The sequence below is a fragment of the Tenebrio molitor genome, chromosome 2, assembly GCF_963966145.1.
Source record: "Tenebrio molitor chromosome 2, icTenMoli1.1, whole genome shotgun sequence".
Classification (NCBI taxonomy): domain Eukaryota; kingdom Metazoa; phylum Arthropoda; class Insecta; order Coleoptera; family Tenebrionidae; genus Tenebrio; species Tenebrio molitor.
The window spans coordinates 1,058,131-1,073,465 of NC_091047.1; the positions used below are offsets into that span (position 1 = coordinate 1,058,131).

The 15,335-nt window shown below is 39.4% G+C and overlaps 1 protein-coding gene across 1 annotated transcript; it reads left to right on the top strand.

The window, feature by feature from the left end:
* Positions 1-2,701: 2,701 nt before the first annotated feature.
* On the top strand, positions 2,702-12,999 carry dmrt99B (doublesex-Mab related 99B). The gene is made up of 4 exons (XM_069037702.1): positions 2,702-2,872; positions 5,159-5,621; positions 11,613-12,003; positions 12,049-12,999. Exons 2-4 carry the CDS (start codon positions 5,171-5,173, stop codon positions 12,350-12,352), a joined length of 1,146 nt encoding a protein of 381 aa, XP_068893803.1. The 5' UTR covers positions 2,702-2,872; positions 5,159-5,170; the 3' UTR covers positions 12,353-12,999.
* Positions 13,000-15,335: the final 2,336 nt, after the last annotated feature.

A 15,335-nucleotide genomic window follows, 5' to 3' on the forward strand; every position in this document is an offset into this window, starting at 1 on the left:
ATAGATACCCGTTTAATTTAAATTTTGCCGAAACTCGGTCAAACAGGCAACAGCGCTGAATGTTCATTCTCCGTTATTGAAAACACTATTACGAAAAGAAGATTCAATGGGGAATTTTTATGTTTTGAAGTAAAAACTATTTTTGCGTTAAAATTTGATTCGTAGTGACAGTTGTTTGACGTTTATTAGTTGAGTTGGCAAAGATACGAAAAATCTGATACTGTCAAAGTCATAGCCGCCCCTTATCTAAGTAATTGTTGATCGCACCGTACTTTTATACTTGCAATTATTTCTGTGCTATTAATTTCCTATTTTCTTCTATTAATTCTTTTAATTTCTTAAAGAATTTGATTGGAAAATTGTAACCTTTTCTCTTATTTACAATGTGTTTTTGAGGGGTGCATTTTTTTTAAAATTCAAATAAAAAAGAAAGCAGTTACAGAAATTGTAATGTAATTTGATTTAGGTAATTTTAACAGTTATTCTGACAGAAAATAAAATTTTTCGATAAGTTATTTGGTCTAGTTATCAGGGAGGTTTAAAGCGGTCTGCAAAAAGTGGCCAAAAATTTTTTTTTTATAATTTTAAGGGCTTTCATAAATGTAAAGATTTATTTTGGGCACCTAACTCAGTTGCGTCGGTGATTTATTATGCAGAGGAAAAAATATAAAAAAGAATTTTTGTTATCATGAAAAAATGAATTTTACAAAAAATTAAAATTTTGTAACATTTACTTTTACGAATTTTTTTAGTCGTTATCGACAAAATTCTGGTAGGTACTTAAGGTGTGTTATTGACGAATTTCTTCGGAAGTTTTGTTATATCAATTACATATTTCCTGACTTTTAAATAACTAATCAAAGATGAATGTGCCCGAGCAAATAAAGAACAAGATATTTTTGATAATTAAGGTAAACAATTTCTAAATGAAAAGAAGAGACAGATATAAAAAAAAAGAAAATGTATTTTTTGGTGAGTAGAAAATACATACCTAATCAAAACAAAATTCATAGTGTAAATACGAAATGTGGTATTTTTTAAAAAAATTAGAACCTCAAGCTATAAAATTAAAGATGCCATTAAATTCTGAAGCTTGAGAATCAAATATGTATGTGCTTAATATTATTTATGTGTGCAAAAAATTGAATCTGAAATTTAATGTAGGTATACAGGGTGTCTCAAAATTCGCGAATTCCAAATTCAGAGCGTTGTAGGGATCACTTCAGTAGTCCAAATATGGAAATAAAAAAAAATCGGGACTCCCCCTACAAAGATACATTCGTCTGAAGGTGCACTCTTTGAAGTGCGGTTTCTTCAAATACAGGCTGAAAAGTTCAGCGTTTATTGTTATTTATGGTGTAGATGATTGTGGAAAATAATAACGTAAAACAGTTTTTTGAAAAATAGCTTTACTTTGGAGTAAAAAATCTTAAATTTTTGTAATTTTTCTTAAAAATGGAACGGCAACGTAGCTAGAATAGTATTCTGTCACTGTGATATGAAGGCTGCTATGTATTGAACAAAATTAAAGTTCTTATATCTTCTTCAGCAAGAGCGATTTTTTTTTCTAAGTATTTTTCGAGCTTCACTGGGTCCTTTCCTACCACGCTTTGAATTCTGAATTCGCGAATTTTGAGATACCCTGTATATTCTAGTGTATCTTTTACTAAATATGTAATACATACATTTGAAAATTATTTTATTTCAAAAATAGATAATCAAATCTAAAAAACATAATACAGTCAATAATAAACCATTTGTGAATTTTATAAAGGGTTATTATAAATTATTGTAGTCCAAGTAGGCGTAAAAACTGAATGTAAAATTTATGGTTGCCGCTCCATATAAAAATCATCAAAATGGTGTGAATAAGTGAGTTCACACACAGGAGCTAAATTGGGTGCAAAACAACTCAATATTTATGGATTCCATCGTTAATTTAGAAAAAATTAATAAAATCCGCATCACCGCACTTTTCACCTAAAAAATGACAGTGACAGCGACAAAAATTGACAGTTCACACAAAAGCGGCAAAAATTTCGTTACATGGGCGTGGCGTAATTCGACTACAATCATTTATAATAACCCTGTATTAATCATAACTTCATTTATTAACGCTGCTTAGCCCAAGTATCTATTTATTAATAATAATTATCAATTAGCAATCGTCAAAATAAAGAACACCAACAACAAAACTATCAAAAGTACCTAGTGTCGTTATTGGTATCGATGAATTGCAATTGACTGTGGTTAATAATAATTTACTTGTTGTATTTTGACGTTAGTCGAACGAAATCCCGAAATCCCCATCCCCCCGGCGCATCCAATTCGGCCGAATTACCTCCCGTGCCCACCTTTATTAACCCATAGTATCACAGTCCTCGAGAGGCGCAAACAATGGAACTAGAGAGTGTAGTATTCGACGTACTTATGCCCTCCTTCGCCGTTCTATTATAATAGCCGTATAATATATTTGCCATTGAAAACTAGTTTGTATTCCTATTATCCTATCCATTATAATACCCCACATAATACAGTAAATATCAAGAAAGCGGGGTCGGTGGGCGTTCTCGGCCGACACGTCATCGAGTCGGGGCGGGGCCGGTCCGGGAAACGGCGCCGATTGGTCGATGTAACAAGCGCGGCCAACCAACAGTGGTAAGGACTGTTGCGACCACCGGATACGGTATCATTACGCACAAATTGTCCGATCAGTCTCGAAAAGTCCGGAACTTGGGTTAGTGGCGGGTGACGCGACCCGATCTGTGATGGTGAACTGAACGTCTCAACAAGTCACCCGGAGGGAACGCAGGGACGAGAAACGCGTACACTGACTTTCCGTTATCGACAAAACAAAAAGAAACTTGATCAAGTAGGTTGAATTTAAATGTCCAGTAGGAATTAGGATGTATTGTCATTTTTAACGGGAGCAATGTCACATAATCCTGGAAGAGAAGTAAACAAAAGCAACGGCTGAAGCGTTGGAATTAACAGTTTCGCAAAGCGTAGAAAGCTAGAAATGGTTTTGCATTAAAATTTGTATTTTCTTTTATGGCATAAGTGGTCATAAAACGTATTATATTGCCGTCGTTTTGATGAAATGTGACCAATCACGTAAAAATTATTAGACCGGTTAAAATGCAGAAAAGCGACGCTATTGCTCTACATTTTATTAAAAATATTGCACTGAAAATGTGAATGAAAATAAAGATAAACGGCTACAAAAAATAAAACTTTAGTAAAAAATGAGTAGTGAAATTTGGTAAGTAGCAAAACCAACACGTTATAATGTTATAAACTAAAATAAAAACAAATCATACAATAATTGTTAAAAAATTAGGTAATTCTTAAAAGATGTTTATTTTTTGGTGTGTTGCTGTTTGTGTTCTGTTTTGTTTTATAAATATAAAATTTGTAGCATTTCTACAGCGATTAAAATTCTGTTTTTACAAGACTTTTCTCCTGATTCTTTTCGTTACAATTTATTACCCTTATTAAATTATTCTTCGACGTTTCAATGACTTTATTTTTATGTTTTCTGCCAAAATATTGTCAGATCTTATTCTTTAAGATTCTTCGGTTTTGGATTAGATATTTAAAAAATATTTATTTATTGGGAAGAAAATTATTTATTTATTCATAGAAAAAATTATCTTGCTCAGGATCCAATACGATCAATATTATAATTTTTTTGATACATTTTTTTCCGCAAAAATTTTGGTGCTCGAATATATTCGGCCTAATAGATAATTAAAAAATTAATTAGTACCCAATTACGTATCTATTTATGATAAAAGTTTTCTCTTTTCATCGAAAAGTAATTAAAAAAATATATTTCTGCTTTAAACCACTTTTGCAAGACGTTTTAGAAAAGATTTATTTTGAGGGATTAACAATAAATAAATTACCTACAGGGTGGCGCATTAAGATAAAAGCTCTAGACGTAGAACTTCGTGAGGGACATTTTTCGAGATCCCACTGTAAGTTGTAAACCCAGCCAAATAAGACCTCCAGAATTAGCCTAATTCGATATGATTAAAAAATCAAATTTGACTTCCAGTACTGAGTTTCAACGCAAAATTTCCATTCTTCACTAATAATAATTTGCCATATGTAGTTTATGATTTCAAGAATAAGTAACTAAAGAATATATAATTTATTATGACTTTTTCTTTTATTTTTGATATACAGGGTGTCTCAAAATTCGCGAATTCCGAATTCAGAGTGTGGTAGGGAAGGACCCAGTGGAGCTCGAAAAATACTTAGAAAAAAAAATCGGTCTTCCTGAAGAAGATACGAGTATAAGCACTTTAATTTTGTTCGATACATAGCAGCCTTCAAATCCAGTGACAAAATACTATTATAGCTACGTTACCGTTCCATTTTTAAGAAGAATTACAAAAATTTAAGATTTTTTTACTCCAAAGTAAAGCTATTCTTCAAAAAATTGTTTTACGTCATTATTTGAAGAAAACGCAGTTCAAAGAGTGCACCTTCAGAGCAATGTATCTTTGTGGGGGGAGTCCCGATTTTTTTTTATTTCCATATTTGGACTACTGAGGTGATCCCCTACAACGCTCTGAATTTGGAATTCGCGAATTTTGAGACCCTGTATTTCTTCACCGCACTCCATTCATAATACAGAAAATCAAAACTTTGTGCATTTCTAAAAAAAATAAATAAACATGTGTCTAACAATGTTATTCGATATAATTATGTAATAATTATAATTATTTTCAAAAAAACTAGACCTTCTGGACGGTTTCATTCTTCATCGATATTGTACTGATCTAAGTATGTAGGTATCTTCCATTTAACAATTTAACTATGCGATTAATTAATCGCTTCGGAATTAATTTGGTTAAAACATTACGTCAGTGTTATTTAAAAAAAAAAAAGTTTCATCATTGAATATTTGACCGTTTCCTAAAACATTTAAACATTATCCATTATATAATTATTGTTATGCAATTACCTGTACCTACTTTAAAACAATTAGTTATAGAAATTAATCTCAACAACCTTTACTTTTATACTTTCGAATCTTTCTTACGTTTTCATTACAATTTTTTCCTATTTTTATGTGAACAAAAAAATTAAATTAAGAAATTTTACTCGGCGAATTTGTTCCAAATAAGCACATTCTTTTTTTTTCCAGGACCCCGCCAGCATGAGCCTCCCGGGCAGCGGCGTCGACATGTCCTCTCTGATGTCCCAGCACCCGGTGCTGGGCGCCATCCCGCCCGCCTTTTTCTTGCGGGCCTCCGAGCGCTACCAGCGCACCCCGAAGTGCGCCCGCTGTCGCAACCACGGCGTCGTGTCGGCGCTCAAGGGGCACAAGAGATACTGTCGATGGCGCGATTGCAACTGCGCCAAGTGCACCCTGATCGCCGAGCGACAGAGGGTGATGGCGGCCCAAGTCGCCCTCCGGAGGCAACAAGCCCAAGAGGAGAACGAGGCCAGAGAGCTGGGCATCCTCTTCCCGACGCCCGGATCGGTCGTGGGAGACGGCCCCGCCGGGACGCCCCCGACGATGCCGCAAACCCCCGACATGGGCATCTCGCAGCTGATGCAGCGCAACACCTTCACGGCGTCGGACTCGTCGGAGCCGTCCAGCCCCAGTGAGTAACCAAAACCGCGGCCCCGCTCGGGGGTCACGCGCTGGCACACATTTTCGGGGACCCGGACTTGACCCCGTCGGTGGACTTTTATTTGTTGTTCGTCGCTCCGGCGAAATGATTATTCCCGGAGTCGTCGAGGACGCGCCGGGACAACCAATTATCCTCGAGCACAAAAGGATTCGAAAAAACACATTGATTTGAACGAATCGCCGTCGATATCCGACGAGACGTCAGACGCAACATTTCGGTCGCCATCGGCGTCACAAAGACTAAATTTGCAGCGCCATTGTCGACACCGTCTTTATTCAAACGATCCGATTTCAATGGTTCGACACCGGAAATAATGATTCCGCGGCGAGCGGTTTTTTTCCACCCCGTCGATGCAAAAATCGGGATCCGGTTACCGAAGACGGGGGGCGCAAGCTGCAATTGAAATTCTTCGCGCTTTGCAGTGCAACTGTTCGGAGTTGGCACATCGAAAGTGTCCATTTTCAAACGGCGAAGTCGACGGATTCCAGTTTCTTATACGAGACGAAATTAAAAAAAATATCGAGTGTTCGAAGACGACGTCATCGGATTCTCACCGCGTTCATTAATATTCTCGAGTGGTGGTCGAGTGGATGGTGTTTACCCAGCCATTATTTCTGTAAATGTTACAGTGCTCACTTGCGGTGGGCACGTAACAGTTTCACAAAACCCGGAGGTCCTAGCCGTGAGCGATCTAGGTCCAGGGAGGCGGCACAAGCGAAACAAAAACTCTTCACGGCCTCCCCTGATTGCGTCTAATTTTACCAATCGTGAAACGTTAATCTTAATTTAATTGATTGAAATAGAGAGTTGCTATAAACCTTTCTTACGTCGTAGTTGGCTGTGAAATTTGCCACCTACATAGCGTAACTATACTATCCTAAAGGGCAATCGATGTGATTACTTGGTTATCTAAAAACAAGGGGTTTCAGATAACGTAATTTAAAAATAACTCCACAACAACTTTGATCTGTTCAATTGATTTAATTTTCATGAAAAATAATAAAAACAAGAACATTAATCCACTCGGCATTGTTGAAGGTTCCATTTCAATAAAAATACATTACAATAAATGAATTACTCACTACAGTAATTGATGTCTTCCAAGAGATAATCTTGAAAAACTTCTTTTGCTGCCGCAAATACTTCAGAAAGTTTAGTTAACAGTTCTTAATAAAATGATAAACAACGAAAACTTCAAAGTAGTGCAAAGTGACAAGTGTGAGTTGTCAAATGTCAGATTTTCAAATGTAGTAGAAGCCGAAAATCTATACGTATAGCATGTGTTTCCATAGTGACTAGTTGCGTCTAGTCACTATGGTAACACATGCTATAGAGTTGTGTTTGTAAAAATGAAAAAGCGTCGAGAAAGGAAAATGTTTTACTATTAAAACTATTAAAACCTATTAAAATAGAAGTGATTAAGTAAAGCAGAAGTGGAGAAACAGCTGTGGATATTGTTTGGGGCTTTAACTTATTACCAGTAACAGCACATGGAATAATGCAATTTTTTAATTATTAAGGGAATAATTAGCAAATGACAATATACCACCCTAAAATAATATGCAATAAAAACTACCACTAAGAAAGGTATAATTAAAAAAGGAAATATTGCTTGAAGCGTAGACAAAAGATTCGCGCAAGCAGAATATTGCTCTTCTCAGGAAAAAATTGTCAGTCTTTTGTCAGATTTTGTTAAAAGTAGTGAAGAGCGTTAGAGTTTTAGTGGATTTCAAAATATGAAACTATAACTACGAAATTGTACTGTAAAAAAAAAGTTAAAGGAAATTTGAAAATATTACTATTATTCCAAACTTTTGGCTCTCTCAATATATTTTTTAGGTATCCTTAATCAAAACGGTAATTTTATGTACTCACAAGCGGACGAAAAGTAACTCTTTTTCGGACGCTGACCGTGGCACCATCTCTTGGTCTGTTTAGTAAGTTAGCAACGAAACGGACAAAACCGATAATTGTCGTCACCATTAATTATCTAAATAAGTATTTGTATTGCGAATAGTAAATTTCTAGTTTTGTTGGCATGCTGATAAGTGATAACAAATACCTACTATAAAAAAATTGTTAATATGTAGGTATTAATAAATTGATTTATGTACTTTCATATTTGCAAAACGTAGATATACAAAATAAATTTGTAATTTTTCCAATTATGTCTTTTGCGGTCGCCTAAAAAATTGCCCTCACCTGTTTTCAAGCCTCGGTTATGCCTCGGTCAAGAAACTCAACACTCGGACGAAAAAGATGCACTTTTTGGCCTTGTTACACAAATAACTATTCAGCTGTGGAAGGTTTTTGCGGTCTTCAAAAGTAACACTTGCTTGATGAGAATAGGTAATGAAATGAAAACGAAACTGAAAATAATTTCATGGAATGGAATAGAAATAAAAAACTGAAAGTTTGGTTTTTAACCATTATAAATGTTATCAGCTTTAAATAAATTATGTAATTAGATTTCGATAATAAATAATCTTTTTGGGAAAAAAACCAAAAATGCTTCTAATTTGCAAAAACCTATAAAATATTATACCTACACTGTAAATACTCTTACTATTTATGGTAGAGTTGTTTATAACAAATCGTTGATAAAAATCTTCAACAATAAATACACCAACATTTTTTTATGATTGTGTTACTGATGATTACTTTTCACATAACCATTCAGTAAAAAAAAATCATACATAATTAATATCTAGATCTTTAAAATATTTCAAATTTTGTCGAATTGAAATTAATAATGTCTTTATAATCTCTAGAGCCTGTAATTTGTAAACATTTAGATTTAAAAAATCAATTGTTATAAACCGATGAGAACCGCGGAAACCGTAAGTCTAGTGAAAAAAAGGAGAGTATTTAACGGTGTGCTTTAAACGTCTCCTACGTCTGAACTATGACAGCTACAACAACGCTGTTGGTTTCTCTTCATAAGAAATTTTGTGCTCCACAAAGGAGGTTCTAAGCAACTTTGCTCTATCTGCCGTAGTTTTCTATATGGAAGAGAGTGAAGATCCAAAAACGTAATCTTCAAAACTGTAACAATTTTTATAAATCGTTTACACAATTCCTCCCGTTCAATTGTACAATAGAGACAGTGAAACGATTCTTTTATTATTTTTATGAACCATTTTACTGACTCGTAAAAAGTGTGATTTCTGAAATTCTGAAGTGAAACTCGTTGCAACTAATTCTTGAAGATAAATTTTGTCTTAAATTACACAACAACAAACAGTTTTGGAGGAGTTTTCAGTAGCGAAATTATTAAAACATTCCTTCTTGTTTCCTTGATTAAAACACGAGAGTGCGATTTTCTGGATCCAATCAAACAGCTGAAAATTTCAAAAACCTAATTTCTGAAGTAGCTCAGAAAGATTTTTTTTTCAACAATTGGTTCCATAACTTTATCGATTCGAATGGAACGAAAATAATATTTTTGAAAAATTGTTTTTGATTCATCAGGTTGGAGAGATATACAGGGTGTCCCAAAAAGGGCACACTAACGGTGCACTACGGTGTAGAAGAGATTACCGTAAACGTGAGAAAAATGTTTAAAAAATTCTATTGGACTTATTTGCTAACTTGGGGGTCTTTGAAAGTGGCACTTAACAGGTCAATTATTTCGAAATACATGTATTAAATTGTTATAAAAACTACCTCGAATCGTACATTACTGCATAATAGAGAATTTACAAGCTTTGTAAATTTTGTAGCAAATAAGTGCAATAGAATTTTTTTAACATTTTTCTCACGTTTACGGTAATCTTTTCTACACAATAGTGCACTGTTGGTGCGCCATTTTCGGGACACCTGTACATACTTTGACAGTTGTTTGACCTGAGTTGGTCTTTTTACTCCAGTTTCGATCGTACATTTTTCCATTTTGTTGTAAATTTTTGGTGTGAAACGCACACCCCCCTATCGCAGCCTCCCGACGTCAAACATTTGGCAATTTAAAAGTATAGTCCTGTAATGTTTGATAAACGTATGGTCAATATTGAGAGAGCGAGCGTTCGCCATCGAACGACACATAATAGACGTATTTTTTAAATTAAAGAAGAAATTCTTGCATGTATCTATGGAAATGTAAATTCTGAAAGGTCGCGACATGTTTGCCCACCTAGGTCCCAGTTTCAGTGTATTTGTTCCAGCAGCTAACCATCATTACCACTGTCGTGTTTGCCTAGCGGAACTCTTCGTTCTTTCCTCGTCATCACTCTCCAATACTGTACGACTTGTGCAAACGGACGGCATTAAATAACAATTAGGATTTTTTTCTATTTGCGCAGTTTCACACGCGGTTCTGATGTTGCTGATTAAATTTAATTGTCAATTAAGCTGTGCAAACACGAAACGTTGTATAAGAAATTAGAAATCATCGCGAAAGCAACACCGGGAAAAATCCGGCGTGCCCGGAGCCGCTCCGGAACGGCGGCTGTAAATCCCGGCCGTCAGTTACAGTCCGTTCAGCGACGGAAACTTTTTAATGAACGATTAAAACCGTCGTAAATCCGGACAATAGGTTCGACTCAGAAGTTTACGATCGTTCGTTATTGAATATCATTTTATGGCGGCGGCGGCGTCTGCTCCTGAAAATTATTTTCATGGGGATCGCATGTATCTCTGGAAATCGGGTGTTAGGTGTTTGGTAAGCTTCATAAATCTGCCGGCAGCTACCCTTGCCAAAACGCTTGCTATTGTTCGGCACGTTAACAGAACACGTTGGCGGCATTGTCTTACACAATTGTTAGAATATATATGGTCCTCTGCGGGCGACATGTTAACTGTTCGATATCAAATACGCCGCCTGCGTGTCATGTAAGAGGCAGAGGCGCCGCCGCCCGCCACAAAATTAAAATAATCTTTCGGCAAGTTTTCTCGACATATTTAGGCGGACAAAGAGAAAATTCTTTTCTCCGCCCACAATTAGCAATAAAACCAAACAGACCTGACCGTCCGTCGCTCCGGAGTCGCCTTTATTCCGGTCCGCCGCTCCAAATCCGGGCACACCTAGCAGTCGACCGGACTTGTGCATCCCTCCGTCGAAAACGCAACGGTCCGACTGGACTCCGGGGCCACTCTGAAACTGAAAACAAAATACTGGAGCACCGGAATTAACCCGTGTATACAGTCTTTTATTCGAGCAATAAAGCTCCGTTTCCGATGAAAAACAAAATCAAAGCTCGCTCGCCGTTAATTTATAATGACCGGTCGGGCGCGGGCTTTGTCCAAGAAAAACGCACCGAGGGGGCGGACGTCGAGACGTTTGGCAACAAGCGAGGGGCGGGTAAAAGAGCGTCGCCACTTCATTACCCCAAATGATACTTGGGGAATTCGCAATAAGGAAGGAATGCGGGGTAGAAATATGAGTATCCATTTAATATAGAGCGCGGGTGCTAAACGCCGCCTTTATGGGTCACATAGGGCAGTAATTAGGATCGATTGGGGCGGTAATGATGGGAGAAAATTTCCTCCGGGACCTTGAACCGGATAAGGCGCGCGTTCCGCGCGGTAAACGCCGGCTTAAGGCCCTCCGTCCACCTGGCGCTCTTGCGGCCGTCGAGTGGCGGAGAAACGTGGCCGAGCACGATCGTTAAGGCCGTAATTCCCTTTAATTGATCGCCCCTCGTTGCACTAATGGCTCTCGAAAAGGATACAGCGGTCGTTAGCGCGAGCGCGAACAATGACGCGTGCACGCGTACGCAATCAATGTTGTCGCGAACTGTACCCACGAAGTCAACAGTGCTTTTTCTGTTTCGTTATGTAATTCTAGAAATGAATGTGGGGATTTCAAATTAAAGAAGACTTTGAAGTGGCCACTGTTGACTTGTCTGTTTGCAAAAATTATTTTTACGGGGAGATTTAATATCGCGGCGAAGCCCCGCACCAAAAAAACACTGTTAATTAAAACGTTTGCTCGTTCAAGTTTTACAAAAAAAAAAAAAATTTTAGCCTCCAAGCGCCCGCGAATCAACGTGGAGGACTGCTCGCTGGAGGGCTCCGACTCCGACGCCGAAGAGCTGAAGAAGAGTCGCCAGTCGAGCCCCGTCAACGTCCCGGCCCCTTCGGCCCCCACTCCTTCGCCCGAGCCCACCACCAGCCCCGACCCGGATCTCGACGTCGAGGAGGACACCCAAAGCGAAGCTCCGGAGAATCTCTCCCTGAAGAAGCCCTCCAGTCCGGAGACGCCACCTCAACCCACTCACAATTTCATTCCCTACCAGCAGTTCCCCGCCTTTCCGCACTTCCAGCCCCAGTACACCACCCAGCGGTCGCCGGTTGACGTCCTGATGAGGGTGTTCCCGGGGAAGAGGCGCTCGGATGTCGAGGCTCTCCTGCAGAGGTGGGTCTCCCCGCAATTTGTAAACACCAACTGACGTTTGTTTAGGTGCAAGGGAGACGTCGTCCAAGCTATGGAGATGATGGTGAGCGGGACCCACGAGGAAGTGGCGGCGCCTCCGTCGGCTTTCAGCCCGCTGGGACCTCCGGCGAATTTCCACAGGTTCAGCCCGTCGAGGCGGTTTCTGTCGGCGCCCTACGCCGGCACGGGGTATCTCCCGACGGTGATACGTCCCCCACCCGACTACCTCTCGATGGTGGGGTCGGTCCACGACGTCTACTCCAGCGACAAGGCTTCGGCGTCGTCCCCCGGATCCAACACCAGCTCCGACAAGACGTCGTATTCGGAATAGCCGCTGTACTACCGATTCGAGTGAAAAATGGGTGGTTCCACATATACACGGCGTGTTTGCTAAACGTGAATAACACTAAATGCATGTTTCACTTGTCCACCGGGTGTACTACAGGAGAGAGCGGATTAATGAAGACCAGTACGAGTTTCCGCACGAACAATCACATCAGAATTTAATTATAAAATACATATGAATCAAGTTCCATCCCCCTACCCTCTCTTCCATTCATCCACCGACCCCTAACCGTATTGAATACATGAAGCCAGTTATTAGGTCTCTATTGTTAGCCTGTAGCTACCAGATCATATAAATTATATTGTAAACAGTGGCGTGTGTTCGGTTTTATTGTCTGTATTAAACTGTGGTTATTTCCCTCTAATTTGTGACGGTCGCCACTGGTTCGCCTGATCACGTCTTGTACATAATTTTCTACGGTTGCTTTCCACACTTTATTGGTCAACTCTGTAAATAATTGTGAATAGTTTTAGAACCTGTTGTATAGCTACCACTCGTCGTACACTCTGTATATTACTGACTTGGGTTGTCTAGACTAGATCGCACGTACTTAAACTGGATTGTATACGAAATTATATAAATAAATTATTAAATAAAATGTTAACATAGATGACAACTAGTTTTTTCATTTCCCACCTTACCCGACTGACGTCACATAATTTATTCCTAATTACGTGCAAATATTCGCAAAAACAAACAACTCGGAGGTCGCGGAGCGAAATTTCGCCAAATTAAAAAAAAGTTGTACAGGTAAGTGCTGAAGATAATACAGGGTGTCTCAAAATTTGCGAAATCCGAATTCAGAACGTGGTAGGGAAGGACCCAGTGGGGCTCAAAAAATACTTAGAAAAAAAATTCGCTCTTTCTGAAGAAGATATGAGCACTTTAATTTTGTTCAATACATAGCAGCCGATTTTTTTTTCCATATTTGGACTACTGAGGTGATCCCCTACAACGCTCTGAATTTGAAATTGGCGAATTTTCAGACACCCTGTATAATTAATGTGATATTATTATTATTATTAGATGTGACAGGAGTCGGTGGAAAATTTCCCAGCGTGGGGCAAACCGTTTTATTATTGCCCAATTTGCGTTATTATGTTCTGCCCTCGTATTATCGGGCGATTACGCCCCTCGAAAACAATGCCCCAGGTCCGGGGGAGCCGGAGTCAAGTCCGACCGTAAAAAATTAAATTATAATTGATATAAAAACGATGCAGTCGACCGACAATTAGAGAACGCGCATCGAAGGGTGGTTCTCGAGTAGGGATAAAAAAATCATCGAAAAGCATTCACGAGAAATTTATATATCTGTACAATGTGGATCGGTTTCAACGTATGGGATAACGAGATACTTGTATAGGTTTTGGGATGCGACCTATTCACAATCGAAACGATTCCTCCGGTCTACATTTCGAGGGTGCTTCAGGGTTCGTGCAGACGGAGCTGGTCAGCGGCACCGTTTAAATATTCCGGATTCGAGGGCCTGGGGAACGAGAAACTGGATAAAAGTTGTCTTTTGAAGGCGAGGGATGCGGCGAGGGTGGAGGAATTTAACTGGAAAATTAATCAAAGACGGACGCTTCTTCGGTAGTTTTCTTGAGACAAATCTTGAGGTGCATTCTTGAAATTGGATTTGGCACAGCAGCGAGAATTTTGGAATGGTTTTCCAGTTGTTTGAAACAGACAACTAGCTTAGATGTGCGGTGGCGGTTGATCAGAGATAACCCGGCAACAGCCGACCTCCAGCCCCTCACCCTTTCTTGATTTTATTAACTTAAGTATCGGATCTGGTAGCATCGGGGTGGGATTTCTGGCAGTGACAGACATTGTGCCGACCCTCTCACGAGCCCCGATCTGCGACCACACTTAAAATTGAATTACATTTTATGGAGAGCACCCTTCACTTTGACGTAACTGTATTTGTTAGCACGTATGTTTCGGTCCTCGAAAATTAATTACATCCCGAGTGATTGTGTCGCATTCGTGACCTACGTTGTTGCATGTTGTGGAGGGCCGGTCGAGTGTAATCGAACCTCGAGGGCGTCGATCGAAAAAATAATTGCTCAAACGTCTAACAGATACATTTATTCAACGGTATTAACTAACATACTTTGGGGACCATGTTGACCGCGAACATCAGCAGGATCATCACCAGCATGTTGACGACGATGAGCCCCACCAGGATCTTCTCCTTCGGGGTGGAGATGCCTTTGATCTGGTTGGTGCTGGAGTGCGACGCCAGGAACGTGTCCGACATGTTTTACTTGACAGTTGCGATTTTTGACGCTTGGCGGACCTAACCTCACTATTTCTTCGGTCGCTGCTCTTCATTCCCGATCAAGATCTCGACGGCGAGAAACACACCCAAGACGAAGCTCCTTAGAATCTCTCCTTAAAGAACCCTCCAACACTTCCCAACATTTCAGCCCCTCGCATTTCCGTATTTGCACCCAGCATTCCTCCGCAGATGTCTTCTTGTGGGTGTTCCCTCGAATGTCGAGGCTCTCTGGAACTGACTCCTGTTTATGTTTTTCCGCATTTCCAAATCTAGTGAAAAGTATCCACGGGTAAATCCTCTTTTCACTGCGACCTTGAGCGAATTTCCACAGATTTAGTTCTTCCACCGGGTGTTTGCAGACTGTGATACGTCCCCCACCTTACCAGGATCGGCTCCTTGAGTTGGTTGAACTTGTCTGCCAGGTTCCGCTTGACAATTTGCAATTTTTGACAGTTGTGAGATCTAACCCAACATTTTTCATCTAACCTCACTTTTCGTTCGGTCAACATGCAACAATAATTCCGGTAATAGCCCCGACGGCCTCTCGAAACGGCGAAGAGGCTGTTAGGAGTCGAAAAAACGTAATAAAAATAACAGGTGGTAACTGCGTGACAATATTTAGTTACTTGAACGGCGGTCGCCTAATGGCTTGGTCAACAATAGGTGTTCGCGCTGCCCTTTTACGAA

Coding starts and splice junctions, on each gene's coding strand:
- dmrt99B (XM_069037702.1), top strand. CDS start 5,171: ATGAGCCTCCCGGGCAGCGGCGTCGACATGTCCTCTCTGATGTCCCAG. Junction 5,622..11,612: donor GTCGGAGCCGTCCAGCCCCA/GTGAGTAACCAA, acceptor AAAAAATTTTAG/CCTCCAAGCGCCCGCGAATC. Junction 12,004..12,048: donor GTCGAGGCTCTCCTGCAGAG/GTGGGTCTCCCC, acceptor ACGTTTGTTTAG/GTGCAAGGGAGACGTCGTCC.